At 40.1% G+C, this 21,101-nt stretch overlaps 3 protein-coding genes across 3 annotated transcripts; 1 reads left to right on the top strand and 2 right to left on the bottom strand.

Moving 5' to 3' along the window:
* The first annotated feature begins 281 nt into the window (after positions 1 to 281).
* On the top strand, positions 282 to 3,638 carry LOC133957177 (matrix metalloproteinase-19-like). Its single transcript, XM_062392638.1, has 9 exons — positions 282 to 335; positions 1,174 to 1,262; positions 1,360 to 1,490; positions 1,581 to 1,793; positions 2,077 to 2,322; positions 2,415 to 2,513; positions 2,653 to 2,817; positions 2,955 to 3,082; positions 3,185 to 3,638. Exons 1-9 carry the CDS (start codon positions 282 to 284, stop codon positions 3,422 to 3,424), a joined length of 1,365 nt encoding a protein of 454 aa, XP_062248622.1. The 3' UTR covers positions 3,425 to 3,638.
* LOC133957345 (transmembrane protein 198-like) lies at positions 3,507 to 9,363 on the bottom strand. The gene is made up of 5 exons (XM_062392880.1): positions 9,209 to 9,363; positions 7,380 to 7,671; positions 5,517 to 6,092; positions 5,278 to 5,405; positions 3,507 to 4,672 (listed from the first exon to the last, which is right to left on the bottom strand). Exons 2-5 carry the CDS (start codon positions 7,531 to 7,533, stop codon positions 4,523 to 4,525), a joined length of 1,008 nt encoding a protein of 335 aa, XP_062248864.1. The 5' UTR covers positions 7,534 to 7,671; positions 9,209 to 9,363; the 3' UTR covers positions 3,507 to 4,522.
* Positions 9,364 to 15,174: 5,811 nt separating this feature from the next.
* Positions 15,175 to 18,858, bottom strand: LOC133956902 (thyrotropin-releasing hormone receptor-like). Its single transcript, XM_062392266.1, has 2 exons — positions 18,082 to 18,858; positions 15,175 to 16,606 (listed from the first exon to the last, which is right to left on the bottom strand). Exons 1-2 carry the CDS (start codon positions 18,856 to 18,858, stop codon positions 16,208 to 16,210), a joined length of 1,176 nt encoding a protein of 391 aa, XP_062248250.1. The 3' UTR covers positions 15,175 to 16,207.
* Positions 18,859 to 21,101: the final 2,243 nt, after the last annotated feature.

Genomic DNA, 21,101 nt, shown 5'->3' with positions numbered 1-21,101 from the left:
CACACATTCCTCGTGTGAGTTTATCGTGTGGTTTTGAGGCAGGTCTGGAGCAGACGGTATAAAAACCAAACCTCTAAACTGGGGCACCAGCTCCAGCTGTGATACAGGGACCCCAGCACCCAGAGGATGGAGCAACACGGAGGAGCCTCAGTCCTCAGCGATTAAAAACATCTCCTTGTGTTGGACTCCATTGAAATAATTTTTTTTATTTCTCACTCATGGAAAAAGGCCCAGAGTATAAAATGGGACATAGACTGGAGTTAATGGTGCTTTTTGTTTTGATGACACCAGTTCCTTGTGTCGCCCTGAACACGGAGGAGTTTACCGAGGCTGTGGTAAGATGACATAGAAAAATTGAGATGCTGAAACTAGAAACAATTATTGTAAAACGTATCATAGTTACTTGGAAACAGTTCTTGAATATAAACATAAGTTTGAGTTTTCATTAGGTTTTGATTTTACAGTAACTGGGTGTTTAATTGCTTATGATTATAGATTCTATATTATCACAATCTGTGTAATAACATAAACTGCAATCATTAAATACATTATTTTAACAGTATAAGAGTAGTATACAATAATGCTGTTCATTTTATTTTACTTTATTATACATTCAAAATATAATGATGTATTATTGGGATGGTTCGAAAATACACTGGGATTTCTTCTCAGGGTTGTTTGGTAACATGTAGTTTCTGATAACACCAGCCACTCCCTCTGATAACATCATTACCATGAAATGAAACTGAAAAAATATCTCCAACAATATATTGAGGCTTTGATACCTTAGCAGTTGAGAATAAATAAAAATAGAACGTGGCTTTTACTCTCAACTATGAACATTCTTTGACATATTAATACTGTTACTGGCTGCTTTAGACTTTGAGATTAGGATTTGACAAATAAAATATATGAGCAATCAAGATGTCATTCGTTTAGATGTAAATATCCATCCATCAACTATGGATTGGTCCCCATGTAGATGAAAACACCCACTATCATATAAAATTGTTAAAATGAGCCCCACACACAGTTACAGCACCCAAATACAGTTTTTATATAAATGTTCCACTGATAACAATCCAATAAGAGGATCTTATTGCACAGACAGAGCCCAGTGTGGAGTATGCATAATGAGTAGATATGTTAATACTCTGAGTCGTCTCTCTTCAGGCGTATTTAAGGAGTTATGGATATCTGCACATCCCTCTGGACAGTAAAGGCCCAGACCCTCCACCTGCGGCAATAGCTGAAGCAGCAAGGTGACTGGTTCTAAAATATCAGTTTTAATTTGTAACCAGAGTCTGTTTGCTTCTTTGAATCGTGACACATCATAAAAAAAATCTTTTTGTCTGTCAGAATCTTTCAGAAAGTGACAAACCTGCGAATATCAGGAACATTGGATTCAGCCACACTGTCGATGATGAACAGGCCTCGATGTGGTCTGCAGGACTCCTTCAATATGAGGTCCCTCAGATACAGAGCCATGGGTGAGTCAATGTCTTCACGTTATATATTCAGATTGTTGATAAACCGCGTATCATCTCAGAAAGGTTAACGTATGTTTCCTGCTGGGACAGGTTACTGGCGTAAGAAGATGTTGACCTACCGCATCTTTAACTACACCCCCCACTTGGGTCAGGGGAAGACCCGGTCGGCCATCCTTAACGCCTTCAAGTACTGGAGTGACGTGTCGCCGCTGCGGTTCCAGGAGACGCAACAGGGAAGAGCAGACATCAAATTCTCCTTTCACAGAAAAGACAAATCATGTCCAGTTCCCTTCGATGGACGAGGTAGGAGAGAGTAAACCCAAAACAACCATAACCCCAACACAACCCAACCCATCACAACACAACCATAACCCCAACACAACCCAACCCATCACAACACAACCATAACCCCAACACAACCTAACACAACCATAACCAAAACCCAACCCTAACCTCGGCCATAACCTTTGACCCCAAGCAACCACACATAATTTGATCATTGAACAAACTTTCCCCCTCTAATCTCTTCATATTTGGTTAAAAGTTTTAGGATCTCAGCGTTTTAAATGTTGTGTTTTATCCTCAGGCCACGTTTTAGCCCACGCTGACGCTCCCCAGTCGGGCATCGTCCACTTTGACGAGGACGAGCTGTGGACCGAAGGGCGGAGCTACGGCTCCAACCTGATGATCGTGGCGGTTCACGAGATCGGCCACGCTCTCGGCCTGGGCCACTCACAGCACTCCAGTGCAGCCATGGGACCTGTGTACAACGGGTACCGCTCGGACTTCAAGCTGCATCCGGACGATGTTCGAGGGATCCAAGCCTTGTATGGTAATATCAGAATTCTGTCACGCTGCTGAGATATGATCCGTGTTCTGTTTACAATATCAGTTATGCAATGTGCAGTGTTGTAACCCTCTTAGGAAAAGCCGTGACTCTTCCTCCGCCCAGAAAACCAAGTCAGCCGGCACCAGGGGGCGTTGCAGATCCTTGCAAAGCCACATTGGATGCGGTCATGTTGGGTATGAAGATTCTAACCCTGTCACAATGCCCTTAATTTAAGAAACACAAATGATAAAGGAAGTACATTTGTGTAGTAACTTTGGCCCTGACAATGAACTGCAGCTACAGATCTTTGTCTTCCCCACTGTGTCCCTGTAGGTCCTTCACATAAGACCTATGCGTTCAGTGGTCAGTACATGTGGACAGTGTCCAGCTCGGGCCCCAGTTCTCCAATGCTGATCTCAGCGCTGTGGAAGGCGCTTCCCGGGAGCCTCGATGCAGCTGTTCACTCTCAGAGGACCGGAAAGTCCTATTTTCTGAAAGGTGAATTAATTTCATAGTTTCAGACTTTCCCACTTGAGCTCCAGGGGCGGGATGTCCCACGCTGGCAGGATTTGAACATTTCAGAGAGCTTATAAAAGTGTTTGGATTTTTTCTTCTTTCCAAATGTCCTCTCACAGACGACAAGGTGTGGAGATACACAGGATTCAAACTCGACCACGGTTACCCCAGACGCTTGGTCAACGTCCCGGCAAAGGTTGACTCGGCCTTGTACTTCAAAAAGAACAAGAAACTGATATTTATCAAAGTAAGTGACGAAAAAAACAAACATTTGCTTCACTTAATCTGGCAACGCATATATTTTTTTGGAATTGTCAGTTTCTGTAAAATAACACTCTTCTCATGTCAGGGATCTGGATACTGGCAGTGGGATGAAACTGGTCCGACAGACTTCAGGTCATATCCCAAACCCATCAGCCACCTCTTCCACGGAGCTCCCAGCAGCACCGACGCTGCGCTCACGTGGACAAACGGACATATTTACTTATTTAAAGGCTCTGAGTACTGGCGAGTGAACCAGAAGCACCAAACCGTGGAGAAGGGCTATCCTCAGGATATCGCCTCACACTGGATGCAGTGTGACGACTGAGCCACTAGAGGCCACCGAGGAGTCAACACAAAACTGTCAAAACAACTTCTTTATTGGGAAATGTTCCTCATACTGTGACAATCTCTTGAGTGAGGAATGAGAGTTATATTGATAATGTTATTGATATTTCACGTCACGTAATATTTGCATAATGTTATGTTTTGTTTTTCCGTGGCAACAAGACATGAATATGTGAAAAGTATCTATTAACACACATGAAATGAATAAAGACAGATTAAGACTTTGTGTTGTGTGATTTTTGTGACGTTGTTATGCACTGACAAATCTTTTACAACGCTCCGACTTTCTTTGACTACAGCAACACTGATGTTCAGGCTGGAGGAGAAACTGAAAAACAAGCTGAGAGATCTTAATGCTTCTACTTTATGTGTGTTAAATCTGAGGATTTTTTTAATACAGTGGAACCAGTTAGTGAAATCACCAAAAGCTAATAAAAAGTGTTGTTCATTTTCTAAAAATGTAATGAAAAACACCAGATAAACTAGTCCTTCCAAATGCAAATTAGGTTTGTAGATTAGCAGTAACTCTGCTTGAATTCAATATAAAATAAATAACATACAATTTGTAACAGACTTTGAGCTCCATCCCAATTCCACCTGAAATGATGTCCGGATAAACTTGTTTGTTCCCTTTTTTTAGATATGAATCCTTTATTCCAACAAATGTGCTGCTATGGATTTATTGCTTGTAACCACACAACGTTGAAACTGATGAAACCAAAACTAATCTAGACACACACCTTAGGTCCATGTTTGCAATCGATCATCAGTTTCCAGAGAGAATATATAATAGTATAGAAAGAAAACATAAACTTCTGGGAGGAGGTTGTGATCAGATGAGTCTGGTGTCTGTGGAAGTTGTATTAATTAACCTTGTCATCATTCGGAGGACGATCTCCCAGCTCCTCAAATCCCTCCGTGTGCACGTTGATGATTATCTGAGGAAACCGGTTCAGGGAGATTTCCCGGCAGCAGACGAGACTGTGGAATTGTTTTCCTCTTGAAATTCAGCCGTGCAAAGATTCAGCTGTAATGAATTCCTCCGATGTGAGTAGTTTACAAACGAGTGATGTTTGTTTCAGAAGTTGAAAACAGGGGAGGAGGAAGTGAGAGGCACCATGGAGCCCGTCTCAAAGTCAAAGTCAATGAGGGCGTGTGTGACGGTGCTGAAGCTGCTGTTGGACGAGCCTGTTTCCAGCTGCCGCTCCTGAAGGCTCTGGAGATAACTCTGCAACACAAGCGGGGGGGGGGGGGGGGGGGGGGCATGTTGTTGTTGATGTGATCATCAAGGACAAAAGAATCATACATGAGGAGCCGTGATGGAGATAATTCAAGTGCTGTGTTCATTTTGAGATGTTAATTCTATATCATGCTGCTCTTTCCCCCATTTTCCAACACATTTATATAAGAGATGTAGTTGCATGTTATCATGTTAAGATTTCATATAGAAAACATGATGGCTGGACTGAATAAAATGTTTTGTTCTTTTATTATTTCATGTTTACTGATGGAGACAATTCAATTTAATTCATACTTTGTTTGCGGGTCACTGATAACACTGACAAATGTTTACACAAGGAACATTTCCAAAGACTTTTACTTGTAATGGAGTATTTCTACACATTGGATTACTTTTACTTAAAGGTGTAGTGCAGAACTCACATACAAATTGATCTCCTTTTGCCAAACAAGTTCACTCAGTGCTGATTAATCCCATCAGATCCAGGTATATTTTATAATATTAAAAGTATTTTGGCAGTATTAGAGGTATCACTGATGTGTTTTGCATCATGCAGGTATTTTGAAGAAGGAAACAACAGGTGAGGTACTGACCGGTGCCAGGACGTCTCCGGCGTAACGCTTCAGGGGGGGAGGCCTGCGCCGCCGGTGTGGTCGAGGTCTTCCCCTGCACTCTCTGTAGCTGAGCTTCTTGGAATGTTTCTTCTGTCTTTTGTGTGCACCTGGGGAACATTCACAGGGGAGTGTGAGGGAAACCATTAGTGTGACAGATGGCCTGTTCAACATGAAGACAGCCGGAGCCTGAATGCATCAGTCGGTGCAGATGAACTCACCTTCTGTGTGAGACAGTCCTTTCGCAGTAAACCTCCACTGCACTAACAGACCTAACAGACTGAATATGGGACAGATCCCCATGATGGTCCCGTTGTACCAGCAGAGTGGTGGTGGGGCGACTTGACAGAGCACGTCATACACCTGATCAGGCAGCATGAAGGACCCCACCAGGTAATCCACACACAGCATCACAGTGGTGGCTCCAAACACAGAAGTGAAGACGATGCTGAATAGTTTCTGCCACAGGAGTGTGCACACAGCGGTGATGATGCTGACGACCAGTATGGTACTGGGAGGCACCCACACAGGACTGAGGCTGCAGAACTGTCCCACCACCACCAGGGCGTCGAGGGAGAGGAGGGTCCCGAGCTGCAGGCCGCTGAAGAGGAGTCCCACTGCCGGGAGCAGCATCGTCATCAGGCCGCAGAGCACCCCCACGCCCAGGCCTAACCCCGCCTTGGTCTCCGGGCCCAGCTTGATGTCCAACACTGGCTCCGTGTGGTACAGCAGGAGGACGGATGTTGTGCCGGACATGAAGCCAGAGAGGAACATGACCATCTTGAAGCAGCGGTATCCTGGGAAGTCGATCAGAGACAAAATCAGTTTACATTTACAAATTCAAACAAATCCTTGTTGAAGGCTCAGACGTTCAACAAGCAAAACAGAATTGACAAAATCTGAATTGAAAAATCATCACAAACACACAAGAAGCATAATACAATCACATAGACAGCACTAGTTTTTGTTATTATTTCTAAATAAACTACATTTCTTCCAATGTTACAGTTGATACTTTGAGTTTTGACGTCTTGAATAAACACACATATTGTGGTTAATACAGATTTTCTTTCAATCATAATTCTGTCTCGAACTGGGTACTGATAATCATCTAATTTTAGAGTAATATGGCATATTCAGTATATCTATTTTTACTCTACATCATTTTGAATAGTAAAATTACTATTTATACAAACTTTGATGAAATGAGCAGGACAGTTTGAGTTTACATGTTTACAATGCAACATAAAACAAACTCTTTGTAGAATTTTAGGATCAAATCAAGAGGAGCAGTTTTTTGACAACAAACCAAAACAAGTTGTCAGAAGCTAAAAGGGAAAGTTCATCCAGTTTTGTGTTTGGATAAACTTTCCTTAAACAAACATACAACAATGTCAGATCCTTTGTAAAAGTTGTCTTTACTACAGTGGTAGTAATGAAAGTAAAAATCTGAAAACACAACTTGAACAAAACTGAAACAGCTGTTCACCTTCAAGTTAAACATTATTAAGCAATGTTAATAAACTTTCTAACAGACAACAGCAAAGTTGACAGTGTAGGACTTACTGGGACTTTACTGGGAGTTTGGCAGAGTGTGTGTATGAACAATGTCACGTGCTTTAGAGAGCAGGTCGACAGGACACACAACTGCACACACAAAGTTTGGTTTTGTTGTGTTTGTGTTTACATTTTGCAGCTTATTTCTCTTACAGATCCACAAATGACTGTTTTCTGGACCAGAGAAGGTGTTTAACACAAATCCAGAACCGCTGCCAGAACCCTCACAAGCTGTCATCAGGTTTAACACGGTCAGTGCAACAGGTGGCGCTTCATATACCTCTGTGGGAGTCAGACACGGGGCCGTCCCCATCTGCCTCCTCCAGCTTTGGGATTATCCAATCTAAACCCCTGGCAGCCCTCAGACACCTGCCACGAGGCCTTAAGCCATAGAGATACTATAGATACTATTGAAAACAGTTGATAAATAGTCAACTTGTGACTTTAAAAGAGGAGAAAACTGCTTAAAAGACCTCGGCCTCCACTAAAAGGTCCCACAATGCAGCTCTGGTGTCATGAACACGTACCGAAGAAGCAGTAGATGAGGCCGAATGAAAGGCAAACCGAGCAGACGATGGACGAGATGACTTCATACTTCAAGCTAATCTCCAGCGTGCACATGTCCACTCCGGCTAACTCAGCTCCTGGCTCCTCGACAACATAGTCTGAATGGGCGGCCATCTTGGAGGATTATCTCTTCTGGTCTGGAGTAGAATTTGCTTTGTTCACTGGGAGATTGCAAAGTCCTGCATGTTGCATCCAGGCCGAGAGGAAACTCCCGAATGGAGAACGTGTGCAAAAGAATTTCCTGCTGTGCACCTGCAAAAAGAAGGAAGTGTTTTCAGCGACAAACATGAATTCAGCTCGAGGTTTTCCTGGCTGTTATTATCCATCATGTTCTATGACCATCCTGGGAGGAAATTATATTAATTTAATTTGAAACATCATCATATTTCCAAACGACATGATATATGTGAGAGGATGTAGCTCGTTCCCACGTTCAAGCATCTGTTCAGGAACCAGAGAAGGAAACTGGGGATCCCCTCGCAGCTTTTCTCTTTCTGGTTCTTTTGTACAAGAGCAGGATGCAGATGAGGAAACGACCTGTGACTCATTGTTCTGGGAACAGGTACTGAGCAATACGACGAAAACACAAATACTTATTCTGAAGCATAATGAAGACAGTAACGACCTGTAGTGGAGAAGAACTCAGATCTTTAGATACAAGTCAATACGGCAATTAAATAATAACAAATATAAACAGAATAAACACCTAAATTTCAGCATTTAGCACTGATACAAACTTATAATATCAAAAGTATAAGTAAAGTATTACGCATGCATATATTATTGGAATATTATTACTGATGTACATTGTTTATATCACCTTTATTTTGCAGCATATAACGATGGAGGTAATTTAGATTATTTATATACTTCTGGAGCTTCTCATAAACCGTCATTTGTATGAATGTATTTTGTGTTATTAGTCTAAATCTGCATAAACATAAAGTTATCACAAAAATGTAGAGCAATAAATTGTGCAATAAAAGCCTCAGGTGACAAGTTAATGTCCATAGTTAATTTTAATTTGAAATAAATTTTCAATCTGCTCTTATTCTTATCTTGGTTCTAACTCCAGCTATACACAGTACTTAGTGATATTTACATTTATTTTACTTCAAATATCAAAAGTTAAAGTACTACGGATACAGAATGGCACTTAAACCTTAAAGCTCTTAAAACTCGGGGTAGTTTTAATTACTTCATACACCTTTGAAACTTGTGTCCATCATATTGGTTGTCTAAATTTTATGCTATCAATCTAAATCCGCAAAAATGTAAAGTTATCAAACTAATATAGTGCAAAGAAGTTTTCTTTCACTTATAATGTGAAATAAATCTAATTATCTTCAACTCTTAGAAAGTGTGTAGCCCTCGTCTCTCTCAGCCACAGTGGGTCTGACTGTAAAGACCTTATAAGCAGTTCAGGCAGATACGCGCTCGGCAGATGGAATTAGAGGAGCTTTAGCAGGTGAGTGATCCTCCTTCTGTTTATGTTAACTCCATGTCCTTCTGTAAATTGCAGTGTAAAAACACCACAACACTTTTACTTTCTACACCCTCAGAAAAGCAATGGCTGCTCTGCACGGGATGAAAAGCTGCTGGACTGTAATTCCCCTTTTATTGGTTTTGTATGTTTTGTGATATTCTGTCTTTTCAGCGACATTACTCTGCAACAAGTGACAGTGTCACCAACAATAAGAATCAGGGAATATCTCACCTAAAGATATGTAATAGATCTATAAGGATTTATCTCAAATGAAAACATGAAATGAAGAAGTAATACTTCTACCTGGAGTGAGGCATCTCCACGCAGCAGACGATATCAGAGGGAGAAATGTGTCTTCAGTGGTAATTCCAACAAAACCAGTGAGCTGCTTTCTAGGAGTCTGTGATCTGTGGGTGAGACTCCGAGTTCGACTCCCTCATCTGTGCTCACGTGCTCAACAGCCTGAGTCTGAGTCTGAGAGAGAGAGAGAGAGAGAGAGAGAGAGAGAGAGAGAGAGAGAGAGAGAGAGAGAGAGAGACACCATCTGCCCCCAGCGCCCAGCTGAGAGTCCAGCTCTCACTTCCCATGATCCCACGGGGCCTCACCTTTATCACCTCAGAGGTTTATCCAACTCAGCTGCACTTTCCATGAAGGTCAAAGGTGGATTGAGGTTTAGGGATATTACCGTGGATTTCAATCCATTAACTCCAGAGACTCTCAATCAGTGTATCTTCACATATACAGTCATATGATTATGGTCTGTGAAACATAACTCTGGGTTTCCTTCACTGTCACATGTTTCTGAGAGCTTGGCCGGAGTGTTGTGCTTTGTTGGATGAATTTGTTTTAGTAAATGTTTTGCATTCCCAACAGGACGCATCATGTGTTGACCTGACTTCACCTCTAGCGCCACCAGGTGTTCAATATTTGGGCTTAGAATTGAACTTGTCAACACCGAGATTCACATTAAATCAGCCTCAGTTATAGTTTGTGCTCGTTATTTTAGACAAAAGAAAAGAATGAGGCAGAATCTAATTAATACTACTACTACTACAACTACTACTAATAATAATATATGTGTATTTTTATGATTGGCATTTGTATTATTAGTTATCCTTAGATTAGAAGTTTTAGTTAAAGTTATGAGTGTGTTCTGTTGCTATAAGTCTTTTGTTAATATATAATATTTGTCAAATGTGTAAACTTCAGCCTCCACAAGATAATTTATCGATGCCAAAGTCCAACAGCGGTGACAAACATAAGTTAAGCAAAGATATGTTTTCATGCTGCATTTGTCAGAGGAGGACTGTGTTGTTATTCCTTTTAAAATACACGCCATAAAAAAAGTAGTTTGAAAACACTTACACGAAAAAAGCGGATTCCCAGGAAAGCAGTATATTATAATAATATCCTGGACCAAAATAAAATCTTATTTATAGACACCGATATAAAACTGAAAGTCTCCTGATGCTGCTTCGAGGGGAACACTGTGTGAACAGAGTTATATTTTATGTGTGTTTTTAGTGGAGCATAAAAGAACTGAATGATGCCAGGGAAACAACGGCCCATGTCAGGAGGGAAGATTCATAACGACAGCAGTGATTGTCATATTACCGCGGGGACACTGAGCTGCAATAAGGTCGACTGTGAATCGGAGCCGTGTGGAAAAAATGTGGTTCTTCTTGTGAGCAGCGTAATAAAGACGTCACCAGTCTGGGGTGGTTTCATTAAACATGTCTTTCTGAAGGGTGCCTGTGGCTGAGGGGTAGAGCGGTTGGCATTCAACCTGAAGGTCGGCAGATCGATCCCCAGTCTGACCCATCTGCATGCTGAAGTGTCCTTGGGTAAGATGCTGAACCTCGATTTGCCCCTCATAGAACATCAAAGTGCTGCTTATAGATGCACTGTATGATTGTGTGTGTGAATAGGTAAATGTAAAACTGTACTGTAAAGAGCTATGAAGGGTCATCATCAGATTAGAAAAACGCTATATAAATACAAAACCATTTACCATCTATTTACCCAGTCGATCCCAGGAGAGGAGCTGTTTCATAATGGGAGAGATCAGGTGGAGAAGTGACAGGCAGCTTATTCAATGTGTTTTTAGTCCGGCTACAGCTCCATGACAGAAAATGTATGCCTGATGGTTTAAATATTTCAAAAACAATTAAACTACAAAAAAATGTTGATGACATTTATGTTATAAAGATAATTAATCCTACAGACTTTGGTGAGCTCCTGACTTTAGAATCACCATGAAGTGGGATATTTCTGATTTTGAATTAAATATCTGGAATTTGTTTCGGTGATTCCTTAGTAACAAAATATAAATATAAAAATGTCATATCTGCAAAACACATGACAACTTCACCAGCTTCTGTTGTACTTATGTTTATTTGAATTAATTTTTATTAACCGGGGCCAGGAAGGTTATGTTCTCCCCCCTGTCTGTTTGTTTGTAGGTTTGTTAGCTTGTATACAAGGTAATGCCAAAACTGCAAAACGGATTTCCACAAAACTTTATGGAAGGATTTGGTATAGGCCAGGGAAGGACCCATTAAATGTTGGTACCGATCCATTTCGGGCCTATTAAGGAAATTATTTTCTTGAACATTGCGAGATTGAGCTTTTTTCCAAGTGATCTCCATTTCACCAAGGACAAATTAAGGGATCTGGATTAAAGAAAATCTGTGTTTCCCATATAGTTTCACAAAGTGATTATTAACTTTATATTATTTCTCTGTTTAGCTGAAACTTGCCACAAAGGTAGCAATAGGTAACTTCTTCTCAATTCAACATACCTCATGCAGTGGAGATGAATTCTTTCCCCGTGTGTGAACAGAGAGAACGCTGCTGTCATGTCCTGGATTATGTTCATATTTCATCCTCTTGTTCTCAGACACGACAAAATAAATATGTAGTGGTTTGAGATTATAGAAGGAAACCCCCCCCCCCCAATCTACGGAATCATAAATATGTTTTTACAGTGTGGTATTGATAACCCTGCAGCTCCCTGAGATATGAAAATATACAGTGATCAATTCATGAAATTAGTCTGTGTGTGTGAATGTGTGTGTGTGTGTGTGTGTGTGTGTGTGTGTGTGCATCTGTGTGTGTGTGACTGCAGAGCAAACTGTATTGATTAGAGCCTTTCAGCCCTGTACATGAAATGTATTTTTTCACCTGAGTGGTTTGAAGATCAATTAAAGTGAAATGAAATAAGATTGGATGATTTCGATGTCTCACCAAATATTCCTCTTTCTGTACAGAGCAGATTCTCCTCTGATCTTCAATGTACAAATCATGAAGCTCTGTCATTTGCATATAGATATGTGACAATCGCAGTTTTTCAAATCCATCAAATAAATTATCAGGAAGTATTTTAATCCCCAAATCACATTAAAAAACACATAAAAAACTATATGTTTTCAACAAACAGTTTTCTTTCTGCAGGTCCGGTGACACCATCATTAATATATATGTATAGTCATGGTTCTACTTAATGCAGACATAAGTATGCATAACCACTCTGTGTCGAGATGATCAATCTATAGGTCATATAAATAATTCAAGAAACGCTGCCATATCCTCTGGTTTCCCTTTATAGAACAAGGACTCATTCTTAGATTGAATCAGGTGAAATTACAGAAACATATGCAGAACATACATCTCACCTCCATGAGACTGATCGATTGATACCTCAATGATGGTTTGTCTTATGTTGAGTCGCCCGATAGTTTCACATGTGTATAAAAAACATCTTAATATTGACTCTGAGTGAAACATGCATTGAAGGCTGAGGAAAGTTCAAAGTACGCTGTGATAGCCACTGATCAATGTGTACAGTGTTTGCCGTGACTGAGCAGAGGAAAGATGAAAGCTTTTATTCATGTGTGCTTCAACAAGAGATTTTAATGGTTCGGCCACATAATGCCGATCTCGGGATTCGACCAGCTCAATCACTTTTGATGTTTGTTTCAAATTTGATCATTCTTCCCTTTATAAAATAATAATCTACTTAATCTGCAACTGTTGTATTAATTATTGTGTCCTGGCATTGGGCATTTAATATTTGCCCTATACTTTCAAAAAGATTTTTTGTGTGCAGTGTAGTGCAGCCATTTTCTGTTGGTGTTTATAAACAGATCTATAAAGATAAAGTATTAAAAAACGATAAAAGATAAAATATCTCATCCTTTTGGCGGCTTCTCATTATTCCTTCGATTGTGTTCAGCTTTGTTTGTTCTTTCTTGAAATAATCCTGGTGCAATAAATGTTTCTTCTGACGTGCATCACATTGCTATAGCTGCAGGTTTTGTATTTATGTCGGACTTAATTCTTTCCATGACAATGTGCTGCTTGTTTCCTGGTTACTCAGAAAGTCGTTAAATCCAAAATCAATCGACACCTTGAAAGAGCACAGCTTTTAAAAAATCTGTTCACGGTAAATGAGTGAACAGATATGAGACTCCTGAAAACATGAACATACACAGGAAGCTGAAAGCATCTTATCCACCATATCACTTTAATTTACAGCCGATGTTAAAAGCCTAGGCCGTCTCATAGCAACCTCTCCTCAGCCCCCTGATTCTGAAGAACTGCATGTGAAAGCACAGGGTAGTAAAAACCTCATCATACATGAGACTCTTTCTAGGACTTGATCACAACATATTATTCATTTAATCATGTTAACAGAACACAGAGTTGTTTGATACATCACATCGATGACTAATAATAAATTGAGAAATATTTATTCCAACAATAAACTGATAATAAACTCACATGGAAACAGTGATTTTTATATTTCAACCTGAGACAAACTTGATTCTGTAGCTCAGTTCACATCTCACCTCAAATTTCCACCTTCTTCTTTCTTTCTATTTTGTTCTTTCTCTCACTTTAATTTGTTCCATAATTATGCTCAAGAAGAATTAGCACCTACACGTTAAATCCCAACTCCTGCCTCCTTACTTTGTCTCTTATTAATAAACAGACAAATTAATTCAAACATATGAGGGCTTATCAAGAAAATACTGAACAGAAATAATAGAGCATCTTCTCCCGGCAGCGTGAGAAGCGACCTGAAACAACAAGGCTGCCCTCCGATGATACGAGGAAGACAAGAGCTCTTCACAGATCCGGTGAATTATTCATTCTCACAGGAGCAGCTCATTGTTTTCATTTATTATAAAGAAAATGTTAATGTATTACGACGACTGCTATGTTTTATTCATGACCTTCACATAATGTGAGGTATGGTGGTTTTATTTGAGATTTATCTGTAAAACACATTCAGCATCACTTAGTCAGCGCGGGGCTGCAAGTTGTTACAGATCCAGAGATGAAAGTTCACTCAAAGAAAATCCTCACATGAAGAGACGGAAAAAGGAAAAACTGTGAGAAGCTCAGAAATAATGAGATCTAACCTTTTTCCACTCTGAGCGTAAAAGGTTGTTGCTTTAGAAGCACTGAGTGTATCTGTTGTCGTTGTTGTGTATCTGTTTAGGAAGTTGTGTCTTTGGTGTTTGTCTGGAGCAGAGAAATTAAATCCTGTAATCTTTCTCAGAAAATGAAGCAAGAAAAACTAACATTTGAATTTCTTGCGAATTCCAACTGATGTTTGGTTGGGGAGCTGAACAGAATGAATAAATGGCGCCGCTATAGAAGCCTCTTCAGCTTTGTGTGTATCTGGCTCCCATTGATTCTCCCTCAGACCCTTGTGACATCTCCTTCATCATAAAACCCCTCATAAGGGTTTATCAGCCCTATACAGCCTGCGCAGGGTTTTGAGAGGTTTAATTGCTTTATAAGATATTTTTCAACGTGACTGAGAACAAAGCTCCTGCATTAAAACACACTGACAGGGTCGATTATTGACAGTGAGCTCAGTCTACAGGCACCAAGTTCATGATATGGTGCGTACAGAGGTTTTACATATTTCATACATGTTGCAAAGTATTTTGTATTTGCTATATATAACTTATTTTATATAATAATTATATATATATATATATAATAACCTTGTGATTTGAGGTATATAGAGCTACACTAGAGAGTACAGATGATTTACTCAATTATATATGGAAAAGAATTAGCTTATAAATGCACATCAAAACAAAATATATATGTTTTTTTACTATCTTTTATTCTCCATTCACAACTCAGTGCTGTGTGCCCCAGATCAACTTGTCTAAATCTATGGAAAGTCACAAATCACCAGATAAATATCTCTCAAGATTTATTTTAATTCAACACAGAAAACTCTCATCAATAAAGAGAATGAAACATTTTTAGGATTCGTTAAGGGACAAAGTTCAAAGTACAAAGTAACATGACAAAGGATCTGTAACCAGTTAAAGGTTTATACTGGTTTTCTAGATATCCAACACCAGGTTACACGACAAAGAGAGAGCTGGATATATTGAGATGCAGGGACATGCAGTGTTGGGGCGGACATGTTCACTGCATTAACACAACAGTGAGCTCGTTGGCAGCAATTAGCGTCACCATGTTTCCTTTAATCACGTGCTTGCTGTTGGAGTTGTTGCACAAGTTGCTAATATGACAGCTTTGTTCTCCTTATCGGACTCGGCTGATGTTTTGAATAAGAACCAATTTGTTTGCTATTAAAACTTCGATGGTCACAAGTTCCTGTCGAGCTGAAAATCTGATGTGAATTATTTTGAATTATTAATTACTCTGAAGTCAGAACTGATTTCAATGGCCTGGCTTTTCAATAACCTAATTAAACACGTATATTAAAGGTCCTGTACACAGTGTTTTCAGTTACTTATAGTAAATCTCTTTACCTGCTGAAATGATGGAACTGTTCTGATATTTACAATTTATTTTATACAGCGCTAAATCATAACGTGAGTTATGTCAGGATACTTTATCAAATTGGGCTGGTTTATTTTCAGGAACCCCAAAGTGATTATGATTCAACCTCTGAAACCATGAATATCAATTGGAAAATCAATGATAATCAACACACTATCAGGTATTACTGTATTTCAGCTTAATATAACCTTAAATTCTTTATTACCATTATCTTACATCAGTTAGTAGTTTAAAATAGCTGAAGAACAATCCAAAATACCAATACTTACAACACAGTTACAATACTGAAGCCAAAGTAGCACAACTACAACACAAACACAATTTGCATCACAACAAACACAAACAATATCCACAGATTCCAATACTTTTTATAACACGTAGAAATAACCACGTTTTCTAAACTTTGAACAGAAAGACATCTATAAATAATTAATCACACACACTTTTATCCCAGAGCTTTTATCAAGAGACGCTGAAGGTGCTTGTGTCCTCAGCCTTCACGTTGAACCTCTTGACGGTTTGGCCACTCACGTCCTCCTGCTCCGTGATTGGCTCGTTGCTCTCGTGGGACGAATCCTTCATGACGCTGTAGTACATCGGCACGTTGTACTCCACCGCCTTCTCCTTGTGCCGCCAGTTGCACTTGCACAGCTTTTTGAAGGCCACGCGAAACTTCTGGGACATGAGGTTGTAAATGATGGGGTTGATGGCGCTGTTGGTGTAGATGCACATCCGGCAGAAGAGCAGGAACCAGGTGTTGTGGTAGGGCGGGTCGATGAAGGAGTTGACCACCACCAGCGTTCGGTATGGCATCCACAGCAAGGCGAAGAGGACGACCACCACAGCCAGCATCTTCGTTATCTGATGGTGCAAAGTGAGGGAGATGGAGGCGCAAGGAAAGAAAAGACAAGGGTGATGAAATCCTGTGATAATAAGAAGGAAGAGGGCAATTATAGCATCCTAGCAGACACAATGAATGACTCAATGTTAAGGCAAGAATCCGCAGCCCTGCTAGCTGCTGAGCGAGGCGGTAAACGCTGACGATGCTAATGTCAGTGTTGGTCACGATCACAATGCTAAAGGTTGAGTTAATACTAGAAAATGTGCAAATCTGAAAGGTCGTCCACATTGGAAGGATGTTGCTTCAAAAGGAGACTTGAGAAGCTCTTGTATAAACTCTTTCTTAGATATAATTTCGCGAGGCACATTGAACCCTGATTTGATCCCTGTGTGAGTTCGGTCGTATTGTCTGTCAGTTTCCAAAAATTACAGAAATTGCTAAACACAGATTTGCCAATTCTGATATATGGGGTTATGGATATATTTGACCATCTACCAAACACCTCCGATGAGGAAACACTGGCAGCCGGACATGCTGATGTTTAACATCATATTTACAATGTTCACCATCTTAGTTTAGTGCATTAGCATGCTAACAATTGCTGACTAGCCCTAGACAGCTGAGGCAGATGGAGACCTGGTTATTATTAGATATCCACGACTCTAGAAAAATTAAGCTTTCGATTTGATGGTGAATAGTGAAACTCAAATTCACAATAAGCATACGAAGTGGCTGCTCTGTGGCCACCAGAGGGCCCCCAAGAACCCTTGAAGTGCCCCATGAGATAGATAGATTTTATTTTATGATGTATAAGGTTGCATTAAGTCAGCGGTGGCAATCATACAACTATGCAATATCATGTTAATGCCATAGCAAGTTAATACTTCTGGTTTAATCAAGTCCTGCTAACGTGACACCAGCTCCTAACAGCGGAACTTGACTCACATATATGCTCATAACGAACATATGTAACTAAGTAAACTACAGAAAATATTGTCGGTTACACCATTGCACCATTATTTTTATTAATATATAATATGATATAATTATGTCATTCTGGATTAATCATAGCTGTAACAAACAATGCATTATCTTCAAGCATGGCCAATGGATCTTTATTGAAAAGGGCAATTTGTATTTCATCTATTTTTATGTTTTTTATGTCTGTGGGTAGAGTGAAAGTCAATTGCATGTACCAAGGGGGGGGGGCAAGTCAAAGGATCAAGTACTGTAAGTCATTGAGGTTCATGATTTGGGGACCATAAGTGTCCAGTAGTTATATTTCAGTCTGGACCAAAGTGATTAACCAACCAACTAACATAGTCATTGTTTCCTTTTGATATTAAATATACATAAAAGGGACATGGAAAATTCTGACCCCATCAAGGTCTAACAAAAAAATAAGAGAATTAAGAATTCTACGATCTCAATATGTTCTCATACAGATGTTCTCTTGTATTAGTTAAACATCTCTTCAGTCAGACCTTCCCAGTACCTGTTTCCGAGCAGAGACCGCACCCTTGTTGGTCTTGTTGGTGCTGTGGGAGTGACCCTGGTGCACCGACCCTCCTCCCTCTCTGTCGGTGAGATGCGACGGCAGAGGACTCATGAACAGGATCCTCGCGATGAGTCCGTACAGGACCGTGGCCACAGTGAGGGGGATCCCGTAGAACAGGGTGAAGTCCAGGAAGTAGACTGGCATGTAGAGACTCCTGGAGACACGGTAGCCACACGTGACCACCACGCCGTTGGTGTAGACGGTTTCGTCTGTGTCCACTAAGAAGAACCACATGATGCAGTAGAGTGAGGTGAAGACCCAGACCCCAGCTATGATCCTCTTGGCCCGGGACACGGTGCATATGAACTGAGCCTTTATGGAGTGACATATTGCAATGTATCGCTCGATGGTGAACGCCGTGATGGAGCACGACGACACGTTGATGCCCAGGTACTGAAGATAAGTTATACACAAGCATCCCGTGTAGCCGTATATCCAGAAGGCGATGGCGTCGGAGATATTCGGAAGCCCCGCGGCCAGGAGCACGATGAGGTCTGCGACAGCCAGACTGACGAGGTAACAGTTGGTCGGGGTCACCATGTGCTTGGTGCGCAACACGACCAGCACCACCATGATGTTCCCAGCAATCCCAACTCCACAGATGAGCATTGTCAAAAATATTGTTATGACCTGCTCCTCGAGAGGGTTCCGAGGCATTTCTGTCAGATTTAAAACCTGATAGACGTCTCGGAAGATCGTCGTGTTGTTCTCCATCGTGTTGAAACGCAATTCAGTTGATCTCCAGGAGCACAACACAAGAATCCTAGAGACAGAAACGCAAAGTAACACTATTTAAGTACAGAATGAGAGTTGATTTGTTTTTATTTATCTTTGTCAAAAAGCAGGGTACTCAATCAGTCAATCAAATTGTATTTGTATATAGCCCACATTCACAAATATTTAATATATAAGATATAATGTTTTAGCCAATTCCTATTAAATATTTAATTATAGACGTTGAATATAAGCGATATGAAATCTTTAAATTCATATCACAGTCTGTTTTGATGAAAAGTAGAGTGAAGAGAGAGTAAAAGTTTTAAACACTGAAATCCATAAACATCCATGTGTATTTTGCGTTTCTCTTAATTTGAGCTCTGAAACAGTGGCATAGTTTTTTTCCTCTTCATATAATATTATAAAAAAAAACTTGCACACATTAAAGTAACAACCTGATCCTTTCAAAATTAAGATAAATATTTTGTGGTGAGTGCCCTTACCCTTTCTGAAATAAAGCAGAAATAAATCCCTCAAGAAACGAACAGTTGATTCAAGTCAAGACAATAAAACCATTGAGAAGACATATATATTTTCAAGAGAAGAGAAGTGAGAGCTTACCATCCTTTGCAGCTCAGGCAGGACTCACTCTGACACGGTCACAGCACTCAGGTGCAATCAACCAAGGAACACAGATGACTGGTTTGTCGTCGCTCCACTCACGTCTCTCTCTCTCTCTCTCGCTCGCTGTCTCCCTCCACTCCCTCTCACATCACACACACACACACTATCACAGTAGATCCCCACTGCAACACCAACTTGAAAAATCAATTCCACCTCTCTATCCAAGCTCAGAACGGCATGTCATCCACGGCCGGAGCAATAAACCCTGCAATTATCGAGAGGGCTGAGGAGGTTCGACACATTATCCACTGCGGCTACTGGCTGCTCAGTTGAAATGGTGCTAATTGTGAAGCTGACCTTTGTTTTCCTCCCCAACAGAAATAATATCGATAAAACTTCATCTTGTGCAAAAGAGACAAAATGACATCTCTGGATTGAGGGTAGAAAAATGTATTCCAACAGCAGCAACTAAAGATCATCGTGCAAAACAATCTATAAGCTGTAAAAAGAGATTGTGACTGTCAGTTTTGAATACATTTTCATGTGAGAATGATTTACAGTTGCTGAACGTGCAGTCCCCCACAACCGCATCTAAAGAGAAACCTGCAGGACTCTTCTATTCCAGGTTATTGTCTGATTGAACCGCTGCATGCAAGAGTGTCCAATATTGTGTTTAACAACTCTTCAACTGGGTTAGATTCATTTAATATCAATTTACTTGTGCTACATCACAACATACTGTACATTACACAACAAGCAAACAGTTGACGACTGTGGAGAGGAAACAACTTCCCTTTTACAGGAAGACGAACCAGAACTTGAATAGGTTAAAGGGAGCAGAGAACAATCTCTCTATCTTTATTTATATCTTTGTATCTTAAATCTTGTTCTATGTCCTAATAACCTGCTGATGTGGAAGTCAGTGGAAACTCAAACTTTATTATAGTTATAGAATGTTTCACACCCACAGTCATTTACTTCAAGTTTCATTTGAGAATCCGAGGCTTGAAAAAAAATGCAATTTTAGTCCTTAACGTCATTAGAGAATTTCCACCACACTTTGTGCTACTTTCAATGTTGCAGCAGTAAAAACAGTGTTTTGAGTTTTAATATTTTACATCATATAAGTTCAAGAAACAGCTGAAATTAGCTGATACAGAATAGATAGTGTGATAAGAGCTGATTTTTCCAAACTTGAACAAATGAGAATTTGGATTATTAAAGGAAAATGTTTTCTTTCAATTGATCACTCATCCCTTTGTACATTTCCAATGAATACAAATCATAAAAAAGCAACATGCTGATAGTGAATATTATAATTTTTTTAATCAATTATTGCTGCACCAACATCTGTACAGAGACGGCTGCATTTTGACACATCATGAAGTAGTCAGCAGTAAAAATAGATGTATTCTATTTTTGTTCAGGGTCTTAAAATAGACTCCTAGAGCCTCATGGGATCTTGAAGCAGGGACGTATTCAAAGAACGTTTTCAGAGAAAGGAAGTGGTTTGGTTTTTTTGTAAGGCAACACAAAAATAGACTGGTGATGTGCTCATGTTGTAGATTCATCCAGAGGGTTAAATGTTATCCAAGCCAATAAAATACTGAAAGGTA

The sequence above is a fragment of the Platichthys flesus genome, chromosome 7 (genome assembly GCF_949316205.1).
Source record: "Platichthys flesus chromosome 7, fPlaFle2.1, whole genome shotgun sequence".
Lineage (NCBI taxonomy): Eukaryota > Metazoa > Chordata > Actinopteri > Pleuronectiformes > Pleuronectidae > Platichthys > Platichthys flesus.
This window is presented reverse-complemented; position numbering and strand designations above follow the sequence as displayed.